Consider the following 16,647-nt stretch of genomic DNA (forward strand, 5'->3'; position numbering starts at 1 on the left):
AACCTGAAGACATTTCTGATGTTAACAAACTAACATCTCAAAAAGATATTTTATATCTATACACACGTGTGCACTACCCATACCTGCAATATTACTGGGAGGGGACCTCAAAAAATCTGGATAAAATAGCTTGTTTGTTTGAAATTCATTAGATGAAGTGATTGATTACTCCAGTGACTCATTAGTAAGATAGCATACAGATAAAACAGTAACCAACATGAAGAGGAAATAAAGACATAAAAACAATGGGTCGAGAGTACACAATATCAATGTCAATGGTTTAAAGACCAGCGAGAAAAGGAAGTCCTTTGGCACACAGAGTTATAAGTGTGCTCAGAATGATATAAACACTTTTCAATCATGCTTGTTCACACCCCTGACATGGTGTGCACTGTTTGTACTTCCTTTATACAGTTCTCTCTCTGATGGCACACTATTATAAAAAAAATGTTTTCCTGATGTTAAAACAGAACACGGCAAAACAGCCTACAAAGAGAGCCATGCAGCAATTCCTGTAGTGGAATGGTCCTGGAGCTATATGCATTTATATCACATGACTGGTTTGTCATAAAGAGACCGTGGTACAGATGTAGGGGTAGAGCAACCTACTGTCCTTAATCTTTCAAGGGAGAGCGATCATTTTGCAAATGAAGGTGCACAGTGTGAAAGAAAGGTATCAGAGATTGACGGGAACTCTAAACCCTCATACCCAGCTGATCTACTGGAAAACACAGATGTCGTTTCTGTTCACAAAGGGGAGTGAAAGCATAGGTTAGAAAAAAATCTAGGAGAAAGAATGAAAAGCAGTAAAAAAGAAGACAGAATAAGGAGGAGACTGATGATAATAATAAAAACCTGGGAAAAAAACCCCAAAACCCTAAAGAAAAAAGGAAATGCCAAGCTTCTTAATTTCTGAGAATCAGTGATTTCTGCCTTTGAGGAAGCTGAATCTACAGAAGCAAAGCAAGCCTCACTGAGAAAACTATAGGGGGGAAGGCAAACAAAATCAATAGCTGTCATTAATCAGAAGGAGAGCATTTAGAACTCCCACATAAATAACAAAGAAACTATCAGAATTGTATCTCTACAAATTGCCTCAAAGATCTTTTAAGTGATCTAGGAACAAAAAGTCATCTCCCGAATCATATTGTGGGATGAAAGGCAATATATGCAGAGCACATTTCCGTTCTTAATCATATATATAAGAACATCTGTCAGGATACATGTTTCACCGTTTGTCCTTCCTTCCCCCCTGTAACTATTTTTCCCTCAGTGAAACAGTGAAGCCAGAGGACAAAAGTTAAAAAAAAGAAATAAAAATACAACCCACTAGCAAATAAAAGATTTGTGGTAAAAAAAGGCCAGCATTTTAATAAAGGGAAAACCTAGTCCCCTGCAAAAGGCCAAGTGCACCTTCTCCCAGAACCTTGGAGTTCAATAGTTCCTTCTTCTGCTTGCAGCACACTCCTCTGCATCTCGATTTCACACTGGGGGCGGAGGGAGGAAGAATTAGGCTCTTTAGAATCACCTTCTATTAGCATTTAATAAAGGGCAGAAATTCTTGCATAAATCATGCCACTTAAGCTCTCTTTTCCTTCCCTCTCCCTCATCAATTGCTACCTAGGAAAAGAAAATCCACGTCTCTTGCAAGAGAAGGCAGAAAGCACCAAATGCAAGTAAGCTCAAGGCCTTACCATACAGAGCACCGGTCGCATGAAATATGCACACATACAAAACCTCCACTTCAAAAACCTTTTCACAAAGACCAATGCAGAGAAAAGAGTAATGATGGCAGCAACTGGGTGTCTTCTGTTACAGAGGAACAGATAGCAAAAATCAGCTCTGGATAAGTAGGTGCACACTGGTTGAAGTACCTTATTTACCAAGTGCTCCCCTCATGTCCTACCCACAGACACTGGGGAGAGATTTTTTTCTCCTCTGGACTGACAGTAAGAAAATGGTGTCCTTGTTGTGACCTTGTGAATCTTGGTCCTTCTCTTTAGAACTAGAAAATGAGAGTAATGCCTACGTTTTTCCCAGCGGAGTCCTAAATAACCTTCTTCTACGGTCCTCATATGAAAAAGTTTCTGAAACCCTAGGCCACATAAACATGACTGAAAAGTGAAAAAAGTACCATTTGAGATGTATAATGAATCAAATGATAGATGCTAGAAGAAAAAAGTTAACTAATGCCACTGGTCACAGAGAGTTACTAAATCTATAAGCAATTCTATCACCAGAGCTTTTAATGTGGCAACGATAACTCACTTCTAAGCTTCCTCACAACATATAGTTTAAGAGCCACACAGTCTCACCATAAAAGAGATGCATGTTATGCATCTCACATGTGCATTTCTGTGATGTATCTTTTTAAAGTCAATCCTTAGCAAGTCAAATTTCTGGACAGTAACTGCTGAGAAGCATAGGCTCCATAACTCTGTAAGAGGTCACACCAAGTTACATCATGCTTACAACACACAAACACACTGTGTTGGATTTCACCAAGTAGTCTTTGCTTGGGATAAAAACCTGGGTTGCTTGGATTGATTCATTCTTTCCAACTCATTCTATGTCTTTGAAGGCTGCCATTTCTGGTGCAGCTCCGGTCCCGTGCAGAGCACTGTAATGCCTGCTCTTCTCGGTGGTGAGCTACCTTTTCCCCACAGGTCAACGTTAGGTGCTAGAACACATGGATACTATTATCTCTCTCCAAGCAGATTTCATTGAGACATGTAGTGTGGTGTCTCTTTAATGTAGTGCCTATTGGTCAAATAACTGAAACTTAAAGTAATTTCTTTTTCTTTAGTGCAGTTTCCCAGTTACAGCAGCTTTGATAAAGGAAGGCCTTGACAAGGATCAAATCACCTGGATTTAAGTCACGGCTCTGAGACAGCAGAAGGACCACTTGTTCTCTTTGCCTCAGCCTCTTCCACAGGTAGAACAGGGAAAGCACTACTCCCCTGTTTCAGAAACATTACTGGAGTAAGTTCATAATGCACGCTCATAACGCATTCATATACTAAGGAAGTGTTTGTGAAAAGTTCACCAAACAAGAAGCAAGGAACTGTCTCACTAACAAAAGTCACGCACTCTGAAATATCAGACAACTTAAAGATTTAAGACCTCTTCAATTCCTTCGTCATGGATGAATAAATATCTGGAAATACTCTCTTTATGAAGTGCTTTAGTGTCCATCGCAGTTAAGCACTAAAGCCCTTGCTTTAGCCTATGTTTAAGACACCAAAAGAACTACCCACGTACATGAAGAAAAGCAAACGTTTAACTGATCCACTCTGTGGAGTCCTGGTCCTCATTCACAGGTGTAGGCAACAGCCTACAAAGTGTGGCTGGGAAGAAGTCTAGATGGCAAAGACGAAGCCCTGTTTAGGGGTGATATCAGAACTCTGTGGTATGAAACCATGACACAATAATAACCATCTTTAGGCTATACTGTACACTAAGGGTACATATTTAAATGGGCTGCATCTCTAGTAAGTACATAAACATTGCCGATTTTGCAATGAAGGATTTTTGGGAAATCCCTACCTTCACAATACTTCAAAAACAAACAGATCCTTCATATACACTTTTTCTTCTTTTCCAAAGCACCGGTATAAGGCTATCACTGAAGGTAATATATAGCTCATAATGGACCAAGAGTCTGGAAAATCTGTATTTGGTTGGGTACAGCTTCCATGCATTGAAGTACAGATCACCTTGGCAGCAGTGTTTTCTCCCTTCCACTGGGTGCGAAGTGAGAGCATACAAAAATAAGTCAGAAATAAAATATTGCATGTGTTCATGTTGCAGAACATGAAGAAAATTCTCCATACGACTCCTCATATCTGCACTGATTAATCCTAATTTAAAAAAAAAAAAAAAAGATACATTGGTCACATAGCTTTGGTGCCAGGGTTTGGAAAACCTTGAGAAACATGGAGGTAGAAGTCAGCTCTCCTGCCTGATCAGATACAGTATGTGAGCCATAACACTCATGTCATATGCACTTACTTAAGCATAACGAGCAGGGCCTCTGGCATCAGCATACTGGCAGTGAGATGTAGTAAGTGGTCTGCACTTCACACTGCAACGTTACTGACTGCTCATATAGTGATAGACTATATAGATATACATTCAGTAGATACCACAGCTACTGAAAACAGGAAGAAAGCAGGAATACGGTGGCAGCCCATTCCAAGTGTAGCAACACTATTTAAAATCCATCCTCGGAGCTTTTTTTTTTTTCCCCCCAGTAAATATGGAACCTGGAATTATTTACATTCTAACTAATTCCCTCAAAAATCCGTAAAAAGATCCTGTGCCTCATTTCCAGCTTCTTTAAATCAGGATTATGCTACATATGGAAGAGATTTACTTAAATTAGGCCTCACCTGCAAGGCACACTCTGAAGCTGGGACCTGGGAGTAAGGGGAGAAGAAGAAAAATCCCTACAAAACACCTCTTTCCCCCTAAAAAACAAGGTGTCTTTAACCTAGCTAGACTTCAGATGAATAATTCAAACCCAAAAGTGCTCACCCCAAAGCCTTCTATATCTACAATTCCTTCTACAATTCAATTTCAGGCACTGGGCAGCGTCCAAAAATTCGCAGGACCATATCATCACACATCCTCAATATACAAACAGTAAACAAGAGTAATTAGATGGGGAGGAATGAATTTCAACATTTCTTTAGGGTGCACAAATAAACACAACTCGAAGCACATACTAAGTCAAGCTCCTCTGCCACCTCCCCACAGTAACAACCTGTACACAACATACAGCAGGTGGCCAACTTGTTTTACAGCATTTAAGCTTCAACCACCGCTTAATACACCTTTAACAGGCAATACAGAAGGGCTGGAAAGACAAGTGACTGTTGCCCCCACGCTGCAACACACTTTCTTGCTCTACCGCCCTTCCCCATCCTCCCTGAATGTGCCGCTCCTGACCGCACACAATTGCCAGGAACGACTTTGCCGTACGAACCGGAATCAAAACATTCCCCCTCAGTTGCACTGGTTCAACCAAAAAACCCCTCGCTCTTCCTCGCAGTGCAAGCACACACGAGGCGCGAAAGCAACCCACCCTCGGCGAGGAATGGGAGATACCCCTGTACGTTAAGCACCAACGCAAAAAAGTGCCTTGGCATTTGGCGGCAGGAGCCTGGCTCACCGGCACCGTGGCAACGATAGCATCCACTGATGCCAAGTTTTCATTACAACTTGCGTACACTTATCTGTACCACACCACTTTCAAAGGTTTCTGCACCTGCAATGGCATACTATTATTTTTTAAACAGGCGTTGTTCCCCACAGCTGTAAAATGGACTACTCGCTTGAAAGCAACCAAAAATTACACACCTTTCAAGATGGGTCAAACAAGCGCCTCAGCCTTAAACACAGGGTAGACATTGTGACAAGCAGCATATTAAAGAAGGAACTTTATAGCTTGATGATTGTGTATGGCAATACAGAAGGAGTCCTTTCTTCCAGTAACTGCAATTTGCTTATTTTTAAGCAAGATAATAAAAGTGACATAATAAAACAAAATACTTAAAAATTAAACCAAAACTGTTTTTGTTTTGTTTTTTTTTTCACTCAGATGTATAGAATGGTAAAGGAAAAATAATTTAAATAATTTCCTTAGTAATACAAGTAATATTTAAATAGATTTAATAGTGCTGCTCCAAACCAATGAATTATGAGTTTAAAACCTATTAAAATGTAATGTTTTTTTCCTGAGCTGAGGGGAGAGAGATTTAAATCCACTGAATTTTAATATTTCAGCTTGAGCTGCGGGAGGTAGAGAAAGTCCAAATGAACTATTCCATCAGCACCATTCAAGCATGAACATTTTAATCAGTTTTACTTCCTTGGAGTTCTCCAACACAGTTTACGCTGTCATTCTGAAAGCACTTAACACAGAGGGTGTGAAAAACCACCAAGGCTTGTTATTGCCTTCACAATTGATGGCAAATAATTTTGCAGACTTCCTATCATTAAAATGTCACTGCTAAAAATTGAGGTTCAGCATTTCTTGTGCTAAACTGCATTTTCTTTGAACACCATCACATACCTGTTCTTAACTTTTTGGTACATTTATCTCTCTCTGTGTGATAAACAGGCACACAAGCAGTAGCCTCCATTTCTGCCTTACTACCCAACTGCAGTTAAAAACTGACTATTTTAAACAGAGAAAAAAAACCCCACACTCTGATAAAATTCTTACAAAGTTACAAGTTAATTCCCTGTTTCCCTTATTAAAACGTAACCACATTCACACAGCATGTTCTGATTATATAGTATAATGGATTAAAAAAAAAAACCAAACAAACCAAAAAACCCACCCCCCCAAAACATTTTAAGAGAGTTAGATGACTGAATTTAATAATACAGGAAATGAAAACATCATTCCTAATTAGATCGTATTACTGATTTAAGGCTACAATTTGCATGTTGTTCCAACAGTGTGATCTTGCAGATTATAATTTAAAAACACAGCAGTTATGACATATGACAAGATCAACTGGATATATCACAGTGCTCATCCCGATACACCCAACCTGGAAAGGAGCTCTGGATGTGGACTACAAATTGCTCTGAGCAAGAATGATGTAGCAATACTGTTCATGGCAAACACCAGAGGCAGAGCCTGGATGCCTGCAGATTCACAGTCCTCCTGCAGCACGCTTATTATACCTAGTTCTGGTTTAGTTTTTCTCCCTGCATTTCTCCAGAAGAAGATAGATGATATTTAACTTGTTTCAGCCCGTCAACAGTTTTAAACTGAACATGACCTGTGAAAGAAGTCATTATAACTGTGTTTCATTCCATTAAACACAACTAGTTTATTGTCAGGAGAACAAGCAGTCTCTCTGGGTTCCAGGCTCACTTCAGTATTTTGCATTTAAACTGCACGGATCAGTGATTTGGTTCATTTACCAATGAAGATAGAATAATATTGCAAAGTTAAAAGGTGCTTCATCAGATTCCATTAAATCTGAGCACATTCATACAAAAATATATACATGTGAAACAGAGAGAGAGACATGTTTTGTGCACATTCAATTCTTCCCTTGTGCCATGCTCCATTCTGGTAAAATCCATTTTAAACTCAAACCCAGGGTTTCTCTGTTAGAGCCAAAGGGATTTAGCATGAATGAGGGGAACTGAATAGGGCCCCTCAAAGCACAGGGAAAATTAAGTTACAGTTGTGTTTCAAAGATTCAGATACTGCTTCTGTCTTCATCTGATACACAGCTCACTGAGTAACTAAAAGATACTTTTTTAAAACTGTAAAAAGCAAATTAACTTCAGAAGCTTTTAAAATATCACAGGGTTAAAAGAACACAAACTGTCAGACTTTTCAAACAGCAAAGTAATATAAGACAACATAATTAGAGATACAGAAAAGCCATGATTTCTAATTACATTCTTTGTTTTATTTTTATCGGTATTCACCTGACAAAGTATGACAAGCCTTTTCTAGTCCCATGCTATGTTTTCAGACTTCAAATCTCTCTAAGTGCAGACATAACATTATCATGGGTATTCATGCAACTAGAACTTAAGCTTTTTTGGTAACTTGCTATCCTATTAATTCCATTTTTTAATGAGTCTCTTAAAGATTGGATTGGATTACTTCCTTTTAAACCTGATGAACACAAAAATTTTCAGTCTGTATTGCTCCTGTTTCTCTAAAACTAAAGAGAGGGCTACACAGCATGTCCTAAGTCAACATAAAACAGGAGAGTGAAAAAAAGGCAGTAAAGCAAGGTAAAAATCAGTCTTCTGAGGGAGGTGAAAGCTGTCCCATTTTAATGTACGAAACCAAAATTCAGATATGATGAAAATTTGAGGCAACTGAATTTCAAGTGACTTGAAAAGATAAATCCAGACAGGAACAAACAAAACAGAAAATCTACTTCTGTCTGCTGGGGTAAGAGCAACAGAAGTTACTGCCAGGCTCCCAGACAAGTGTCTAGTCTGTTTATATATATTCTGCGTGGTTTAGTGGTTCATGAAAGCAGGATAAACTTAAATAACGAGTGCAATAGCCAGTATCTGTAACATCAGGTTCTTCATCAATCAACTTATTCTTTACTATAAAGCAAATAGCTTTTTGCAGTCTCCTTCATACATGCAAAGGTGAATGGCAAAAATGTACACAAGTGGGCTGTGAAGTATTCATACACATGCGTGTGTACCCCCCCCCACACACACACAAACAGTACAGGCACATATACGCACACGCTACGTATGCACATGCAGCGCGCACACATAAAAACTTCCTTTACAAAGAAGCCAACCTTTAGGTACTTACTTTATGCAAAGAATGTTAATAGAAGGCAATATTTTTGGTTAGGTAATGAAAACTAATTGGGAAATTATTCATCTCCCACTCTCCCCACTGGAGCGTAAAAGACATACAACAAATGTTATTCATGATTCTACACGACTCGCTCCGATTCACCTCCTTCTTCCTAACGGGCACTTCAGAGGAAATAAAGGTTACTCTTTTCCATTTATATCTTCTAATTGACTACCAGTGTTTTCTCGTGGTCAGAGGGATACAAAATAGAGTTAGAAACAGCCTATTAAAAAGAAGCTACAATCAGAGGGCTGCTCTAGACTACCGTCAGCAATGATCAGAGAGTCCTGATTTCCTTGTTAAAAGACAGAGGCATAATTGAAGCAATATCTTCACTTCAGATTGATTATTTGGCGACCCTTATCCACATCTTCACTCAGCAATTTGAATTTTAATGAAAGTAAATGGAATAATTAGCATTTCAAAGTGTGTTTGATACACTGAATAAAAAAAAGGAAAAGACTTTTATGTATAATCTATACACAAAAGAAAAAGCATTTGGGAGGGCGCAGAAGATGGGAAGTACAGTTGTAGTGTCTTCATTAGAATAACTTAAACAACTGCTTGCACCAGCTGCATAATTATACATGTGAATAATGTGCTACTAAGCTATGACTTCTCACCTTTATTTTATGTAGTGTGAACAGCGACAGCTTTCGTTGTTATGCCTTTCCTCTGTAGCTGTAAAATGTAAACACTGTGACTGCCCACACCCATAAAACCTCGCAGGACTGCTATACCGGGCTAATACCACTGGCAGTAAAGCTTTTACAAGAGAGGCTCCCTACACACGTATTTTTAGATGACCACGAGCAGGGTGCCTATAAGCACACGGGTTATGAGTCGTTTTGTCATCGATTTTGGTTGGTTGGTTGCAGATTTTCTTTTAAAAGTAACTGGTATTTTTAATGTAAAAATAAAAAGTGTGGCAAATATTCATAGTCTTGAGCCACCAGCCAGAAAAAGAAGTGGGCAGCAGGAACGGGAAAAAACGCTCCTGAAGTACCGCATGTCGCATGAAGGCTACCTGTTACAGTGGCTGCAGAAGCAGCCTGGCACGCGGCACGCAAAGGACACCAAAACCACAGATACTGACCCAGCATCAAGGAATGGATACAACACAGACTTTAACTACTTTGGTGGTCTTCTCAGCACAGTGCAAGCAAAAGTTTTCAGGTAGTAACCTACTGCTGTTGAACTTTACTGCCCACAACTTCTGCCCACCAGATGGAAATGAGTTCATACAAGAGAGAAAGAAAAAGAAAAGCTAGTTACAAACAGTATTAGAGCTAAAACAGAAAGACCACGTACCCCAATGATTGCGTTCAGTTCTGCCATGGTCACTTGCTTGGCACGCTCCACAGCCTGCACCACTTGTTGCTGGTGCTATAAATGAAGATCAAAAACAGAATAAAATCATTTGTTTTCTAAATTATTAAGAACAGATTCTTCCTTTTATCTTTTTTCTTTGCTTTTCAAACACATGCAGGGCTTGAAATAACTGTTCTCTAGTAGACAGTCACATTCTGCGTTGAAACTTTTTGATTTAAAAAAAAAAAGGCATACTGAAAAATAAAGGTATGTATTTTCCACAGTGCATGGCACCCACATCACTGAAGGATATACAGATTCTCCTTGGTACATTTCAAAGCAGCTCAACCGTAAGAAAGAAATTTAAAATGCCATTCACAATTCTGTCAAACACGTGAAAGAGAACTAATTATTTCAATCCCCAACATGTAAATTTTAATAGCTTTAAAAAGTCCATCAAAAACACATGGTCTAATTAACAACACAGTTTACAAGCTTCAGTGGTTATATTATCTCAGTTTGAGTGATACTGTATTCCTGCAGTAAATTCAAAATTGCTGTATGCTGAAAACTGATTGATATTTATTTGAAAACATCAACTAGAAATAAAATAAGGTCCTCATCTTGCAACCAGATCCATGCCTGTTCAGAGCTCCACCAGTGGCAAATTCATCTGCACAAGGCAGCCTCGCAGGATCAGGAATACACGCGACAAATTGGTGCAAGGCGGGGGTCAGGGAGAATTGCGAGTAAGTTGTGCAGTCTGCACTGGGAGCTATTCGTCCCTGATTTACAGCCACAGGTTGAACACGGAGAGGAGTGAGCTTTTGCTGATCTTGAGAGGTGCTGAAACCCTAATGATGAAACGTCAGCTCTTTATTGAAACCAACGTCTAGATGTTCTCTGGCACAAAGCTTCAGGAAAGGGCTGAGAGGGTCTCTTTAAAGCCCCCGGTTTGCCCCACACGGCTGTGTGTACGGGCCAAGCAGAGCAACACCTCCCGTGCATCCTTAACCAGAGGCAGGAAGCTGCATAAGGTGGGAACCCAAATCCTCAAGACTTCCTCCAACATAAGAGTAGGTGAAGAGCATCGGAAAGGGTCCCCAGGCAGCACCCCGAACCCCGCTAGGACAGGGGGCCGTAAGGAAGGGCTCTGCTACCTCAGGGGCTTGGCGGTCTCAGACTTGCCAGTTCTCGGTGCAAAGCACAAACAAAAATGGCATTTTCACTTACAAACTTTCTCCCACAGAAGCCCCCATGGAGAAGAAAAACAAGCCTAAAAATCCACCCATAACTGTAAGAAATGCTGATATTAACTATGAAAAATGGATAAATGCGAATAATGAAGGAGGAAATTTAGAAACACTCTTGGAAGGAAGTAAATGGTTTTAAGGTTTGTTTGTTTTTAACCAAAGAAGAATTAAATGAAGAAAATGCTAGGAGAGCAAATAACATACTGTTGCAAACAGAATCACAGCAGTACCATTTAGAGTTTTGTAAAGCTACTGTGTCAACATAAACCAAATCTGTCACTTAGAAGCAGGCAATATAAAGAACAAAAAGCAGGCCGAACACAAGCAAATGTATTCTTGGTATTCAGAGAAAAAAAATATAGAAAATGCAGTGGTGTACCACCATCACAGTAAAAAGGAAATTATGATACCCAAGCCTCAAGTTCCTGATGATGTGTTATCATCTCCAGGTCAGCACATGTTAAGGACAGGGATGGCAGAAAGCCTGGTGACACACGGCTCTATACGGCAATGAGGTGATCACAAAAAATACACTACTATTTTTAGTGGCGGTCAGCCACACCACAAATGGGTCATAGCATTTTTGATCAAGTCATCAAAAAAATACCTCAACCAAAAATGGGTTTTAGATATCTTTAAAATGGCTTTTAAAAAAGAAATAACATAATTTACTTAGAGGTTTACAGTCATCTTTGCTTTCCTACCATTTCCTAGGCAATTCTTTTTGCACTGAGGTAAAGAAATGGACCTAGGTCTTGATTTGTATATATGAGCATTCAATTCCAACACCTATTTACTTAAATCCTGTTCTCAGGGCCATGGGCAGCAGAAGAAAAAAAGCTTCTGAGACACTTGCAGAAAGCCAGACTGAAAACATCAAAGTTATTGTAAAAATTATTACCATTTTCATCCACGTTTTGGAAAAATAAGTCACCCCACAAGAGTATGAATGGTTTCCTTTCCTTTAAAGCAAACATACAAAGAATGGCTCTGAGAAGTATTTGGGAAAAACATGATTTCACTCCCAGGAGATGGGAAGAAGTGGAAGGGTAAGTACCAAAATCTCACTCTAAGATTTCTGCTGGAACGCACTGTAAGACAGAAATTCCCTAAGCAGCCATACAAGGCATCTTTCATTGATTCTAACAGGTTTGGGATCAAGCCTTCATAGAGAGGAGAAAACCCATGGGCCTTCTAACACTGAACCTAAATTAGGTATGGTAGTGACAATTAAAACTCTCCTACTGCTAGGTGCTTTAACATTGATTCAATCTTCAATGGCATACTATGCAGAAGACCCAAAATAGACGCTCTGTAATTAGCCTCTCTGTCACTTCCACCTCGTCGCAGCAACCGAGCAGAGTCCCGCTCAGCTCCCCAAAACCCCACGGGGGGCCTGCCCCGAGTGACCCCGGGGCTGTTTCGAGTCACAGGTGCAAACCACACACTGCGGTGGATAAAGACACAGGAAAGCAGAGTCACCCTGTGGCACGGCAAAGCGCCGCGCAGGGTTTGAAGAGCCCACCGGCTGCCCCCAGCGTTTCTGAGCTCAGGGTGGGTGGGGGGCTCCACACTACCAACCCCGGCTCTGGTGATGGGTGGCTATCTCTACACACTGAGAAAGAGCCTGACTGGGCTACGGGGACCCACTGCAACCCAAAAGCCAGGTGAGGGTCAGGGGCCCACCGAGCAGGACAGCAGCTGGCTGGCCCAGCCCGCGCGGGTACCCAGGAATGGATGGCTCCAGCGCTTACCGTGTGCTTGGATGCCTTCCCTGGCCAGCGTGCCGGTAACAAGCAGCATTATGTTAAAACCAGGCAGTATACATTAGCCTGCCCATCAAGTGATCACATAGTGATTTACAGCCAAGTAAAAACAGCAACAACAAAAGAAGGGTTACTTTTTTCCCAATCAAATATAGACACAGGGTCGAAGCTTTCACACACATTTAATGTTAGTCTCCCTCTGTACACACAAGAAAATGACAGACACATTTTCTTCAGTTATGGGAAAACAGTATTTTGCATTGCATTTAACAGGCCTGAGCAATGAACACAAAATCTTGCCCTACCTGTCGTGCAGGCTAGTATCGTTTCTCCTTTTTAACTTCTTCCCCATCTCTTCTCTTCACCCCTTCTGTAATAAGCAATGTATCTACACTTGCCTTGTGTTAGAAGATCACCCCATTTCAGTCTCACGGTGGGTAGCAAAAGAGATCACAAGAAGGATGGAGGCTTTGTCACCATGACATTGTCTCACCACACTGTCCTGTCACCTAGCCCTGGCTCCTGCAACCAGCTTGTAGCATAGTGGAAAATACTTGGGCTGTTTTTACCATGTCACAGCTCCCCACGGCTCCCAGGGACGGGGGAGCCATGCCGACAGCAACGAAGTGGCCGAAATTCCCCCTGGTGCACACGCACAGGCGCTGGTGTTAAAAATGCCGAATTTCAGCATGTCTCCAACACCGCCAACAACATCCAAAGCAAAACTCACTGAACAATTCACTTTGCAGAAGCAAGCAGGCTCTGCTGTGTTTTATTCATATTATTTCGTTGTTGTTGTAGTATCTCTTTAGAGGGAGGACAGACCAGGCTTGCTTAAGAACTGCAGCAATGCCATTCTGAAGAGCCTGATCTAGAGATGGCATAATATGACGACGCTACGCCAAAGACACTAGTGAGAACTGGAGAGCAAACACACATTTACAGTGGAGTACAGCACACACTTAGAAAACTACAAGAGACCAGCAGGGTCACTGCATCCAGGCACCATAACTCAGACAAGATATAATAACCACTTCATAAAAACGTAAGAACGTTATTAGCAATATATGCATAAATTGCTAATAAGATGCCCTCCTTGGTAGAAGGATTACAGGTATCTGACAGCTTCCTTGTACTTACTGTTTCAGCTCTGGTCTGGGGCAAGTCTAAGATGGAAGAAAATAATTTTGTCTTTCAGCCTCTTACATCTCAGACCAACAACTATTTCCTTCCGAACGGCATGAAAGGACTCCCGCTCTGCTTCCATCTAATGGATCTCACTCTTCATCCAAATTTACTGAACTTCAGAAGCATCTCTAAGGAATGTATGTACAGAGGACAGCAAGCACGTTATGGACTATACCTGTCTTGTAAAAAGAAAACCATCAACTAACATTAAAGTGTTTCAAAGGAAAAGACTGTATGCAGCATTTCCTTTTTGTATGTTTGTTTGCATGTATTCACGCCAGTGCTTGCCATTTATTGTACTTCTAAGTATACTGACCACCTTAGCGTGCACAGGGAACTGAAGATCTCTATTAAAGAGCAATCCTTCTAGCTTGTTATTAGCTAGTTCACTGGCAGTTGGAAGGGAAAGTGCACCTTCCTGCAGCCTATGTAATGCCTGCAGTGTGGCATGGAAGCTGACAGGGGACAACACTGTGAACATTCGTCTGGCTTCTCAAGCAGCTTTTGCAGGTTGTGCTGAGCTCCAGGTTGCCACAACTACATCGTTAGCTGTAAATCAGCCAGCCTGCACGTGTTTCATGAACATAAACACAGTCAGTATTTACTCAAAAGAAGGTAACTGCGATATATGAGTATCTCCAGCCACACTGAACAAATACCACTATCCAGCACATGATGTTGTTCAGCACTCAATAGCCCACAGGGTGCCACAGCGATAGCCAGAGGCTGCAGACAGCCACACACACACCACCATGACCAGACAGGAACCAGCCCCAACTTGAAAGCCGCAGGGTTATGCAAGTGTCACATGGTGCTGCAGCTGGTAAATTCAGTTGAGAAGAAGCATTAATTAGCAAAGGCATGATCTACAGCTTTAGACCCAAAATGCATTGCATCTTACTGGCTAGATCATTCAATGATGTGAACATCAAACTATCTATACCAGCTGCAGCAGATTAAAACTAGGTTATCAGAGCGCTAACAACCTCCGAGTATTTACCTACGACCTTGCAGGCACTCCCTTCACCTTATGCAATATGAACTACTTGGAGCACACTGGTATCTCACAGCATCACAGGGAGGTGGAAAATGACTGTTGCAACACAGGAAGACTACAACCACAGCAGAAACTGAACACACGTTGCCCCTGAGGTCCACCTCATGCCTTGACCACAAAGTCACTCTTTCCTATCAAAATGGGAAGCTAGTATTTCTTGGTGCTGTTTTTTACAGTCTGCCTAAGTCAGAGTCAACATAAAAACAAGGTACCACTTGGCTGCATATTTAGGCAGGTTAGGAACTTTGTTTTCAATATATGCTTAGATGATGTACAACACAGTAAAACTGACTGAAGCCTGGAGAACTTCCTGAATACTTTACTGGATTGTGCCCTGAAACAAAGCAGGCACTAGTACACAGTAGGGTGATGTATTATAATTGCATCCTTCTCATGAGATCTCTAGCGATTTTGACCACGATTTCTTACTTCTAAGTGAGTTATCGCAAGCCATTGATTCCTTACAAAGTTAACAAGCAATAAGACAAGTTAACCTGGTGCTATTATGAGGCAATAATATTGCCATCAGAGCATGTAACCACTGTATTTTGTTCATTTTTCCCTCAGGCACAATACAAAGGAGCCTGATCACATTTTTCAGCCACTATTCCACAATTAGAGTGTATACAAAATGCATAAACAGCAAAAGTATGCTGCAATTCAATTCTCTATTAATCTAGATGACGAAATAAAGAAACTTCCATTAAGACACTCACTTTTGAAAGACACAAATTAGATAGAAAACAAGACTAGCAGAATACTTAAATCTGGAGACCAGTTCTCTTTTGCCTCATCAGCATATGCCAATATAAACTGATGTAAATAAGTGTTTCTACTAACAGAGGTCAAACAGTTATTAGGATTTTCCTAACCCCAATGAGAAAACTATCACAATCAGTGGCACTGTTGAGACACGTGAAAAGTTTTTTTGTGTTTCCCCTTTCAATCCCTCTCTGCTGTCTAGTCCCCCTTCCCTCTTGCTAGGTGAGCTGAAAAGCACACTCACTTCCACGCAAGACAAATGTGTACATCAGCTTTTTGGAAGTGCTCCTTTTTGTCTTCATCAATGCATGTAAAAATGCTGAAGTTGTGAATTTTTTGACCTCTCCATCTCCTCCGTAGCCCTAAGGGCTTTCACACCGTGCAAAATGCACAGAGAAGCTGTATGACTTGGAAAACAAGACGTGCAAACAGGTGAAGGAAACTTCATGGGCCACGGATTTAAAAAGCAGAGGCTCACTAGCACAGAAGCCATACGAGAGCCTGCTTCCAGATCTACAACTGTTTAGCTCAAAGCTCTGATCTACAACCTAACAAAGCAAACAGCAATCATTAAGCACACTGATGCTGGTGCATCAAAGCCCTCATTGGGTGGTACTGTACCCACGACAGAAGTGGGACGATATCATTTTCTAAATTTACAATCTGGATCATCTCAGTTGTCTACCTACATAGTTCTTGCAACTAGCACATTAATGACAAGCTACTGCAATGGCTAAGTCCAGAATTACTTCAAAATTGCTCTCTATGCCTAGCTTGGAGGTTGTTACACAGTGATCAGGGCCCAAGGGCTCATAGTTCACAAGTTGGATAGATCAGGGCTCATAGTTCACAAGTTACTGCATGTGAGCACCACGTGGGAGATTCTCCTCGATGGAAGAAAAAAAGGAAGTACAATGATGTGCAACCTTCACACTGCCT

General features: G+C 40.9%; 1 protein-coding gene across 2 annotated transcripts in view; it reads right to left on the minus strand.

Moving 5' to 3' along the window:
• Nucleotides 1-16,647, minus strand: part of LOC104635200 (TLE family member 4, transcriptional corepressor) — a 99,148-nt gene that overhangs the window by 48,106 nt on the left and 34,395 nt on the right. For both annotated transcript variants that reach the window (XM_075740033.1, XM_075740032.1), the window contains exon 6: nucleotides 9,683-9,757. In XM_075740033.1, coding sequence (XP_075596148.1) covers nucleotides 9,683-9,757 — 75 coding nt within the window. The remainder of the gene's footprint in view (nucleotides 1-9,682; nucleotides 9,758-16,647) is intronic.

This window comes from Balearica regulorum, chromosome Z (genome assembly GCF_011004875.1).
Source record: "Balearica regulorum gibbericeps isolate bBalReg1 chromosome Z, bBalReg1.pri, whole genome shotgun sequence".
Classification (NCBI taxonomy): domain Eukaryota; kingdom Metazoa; phylum Chordata; class Aves; order Gruiformes; family Gruidae; genus Balearica; species Balearica regulorum.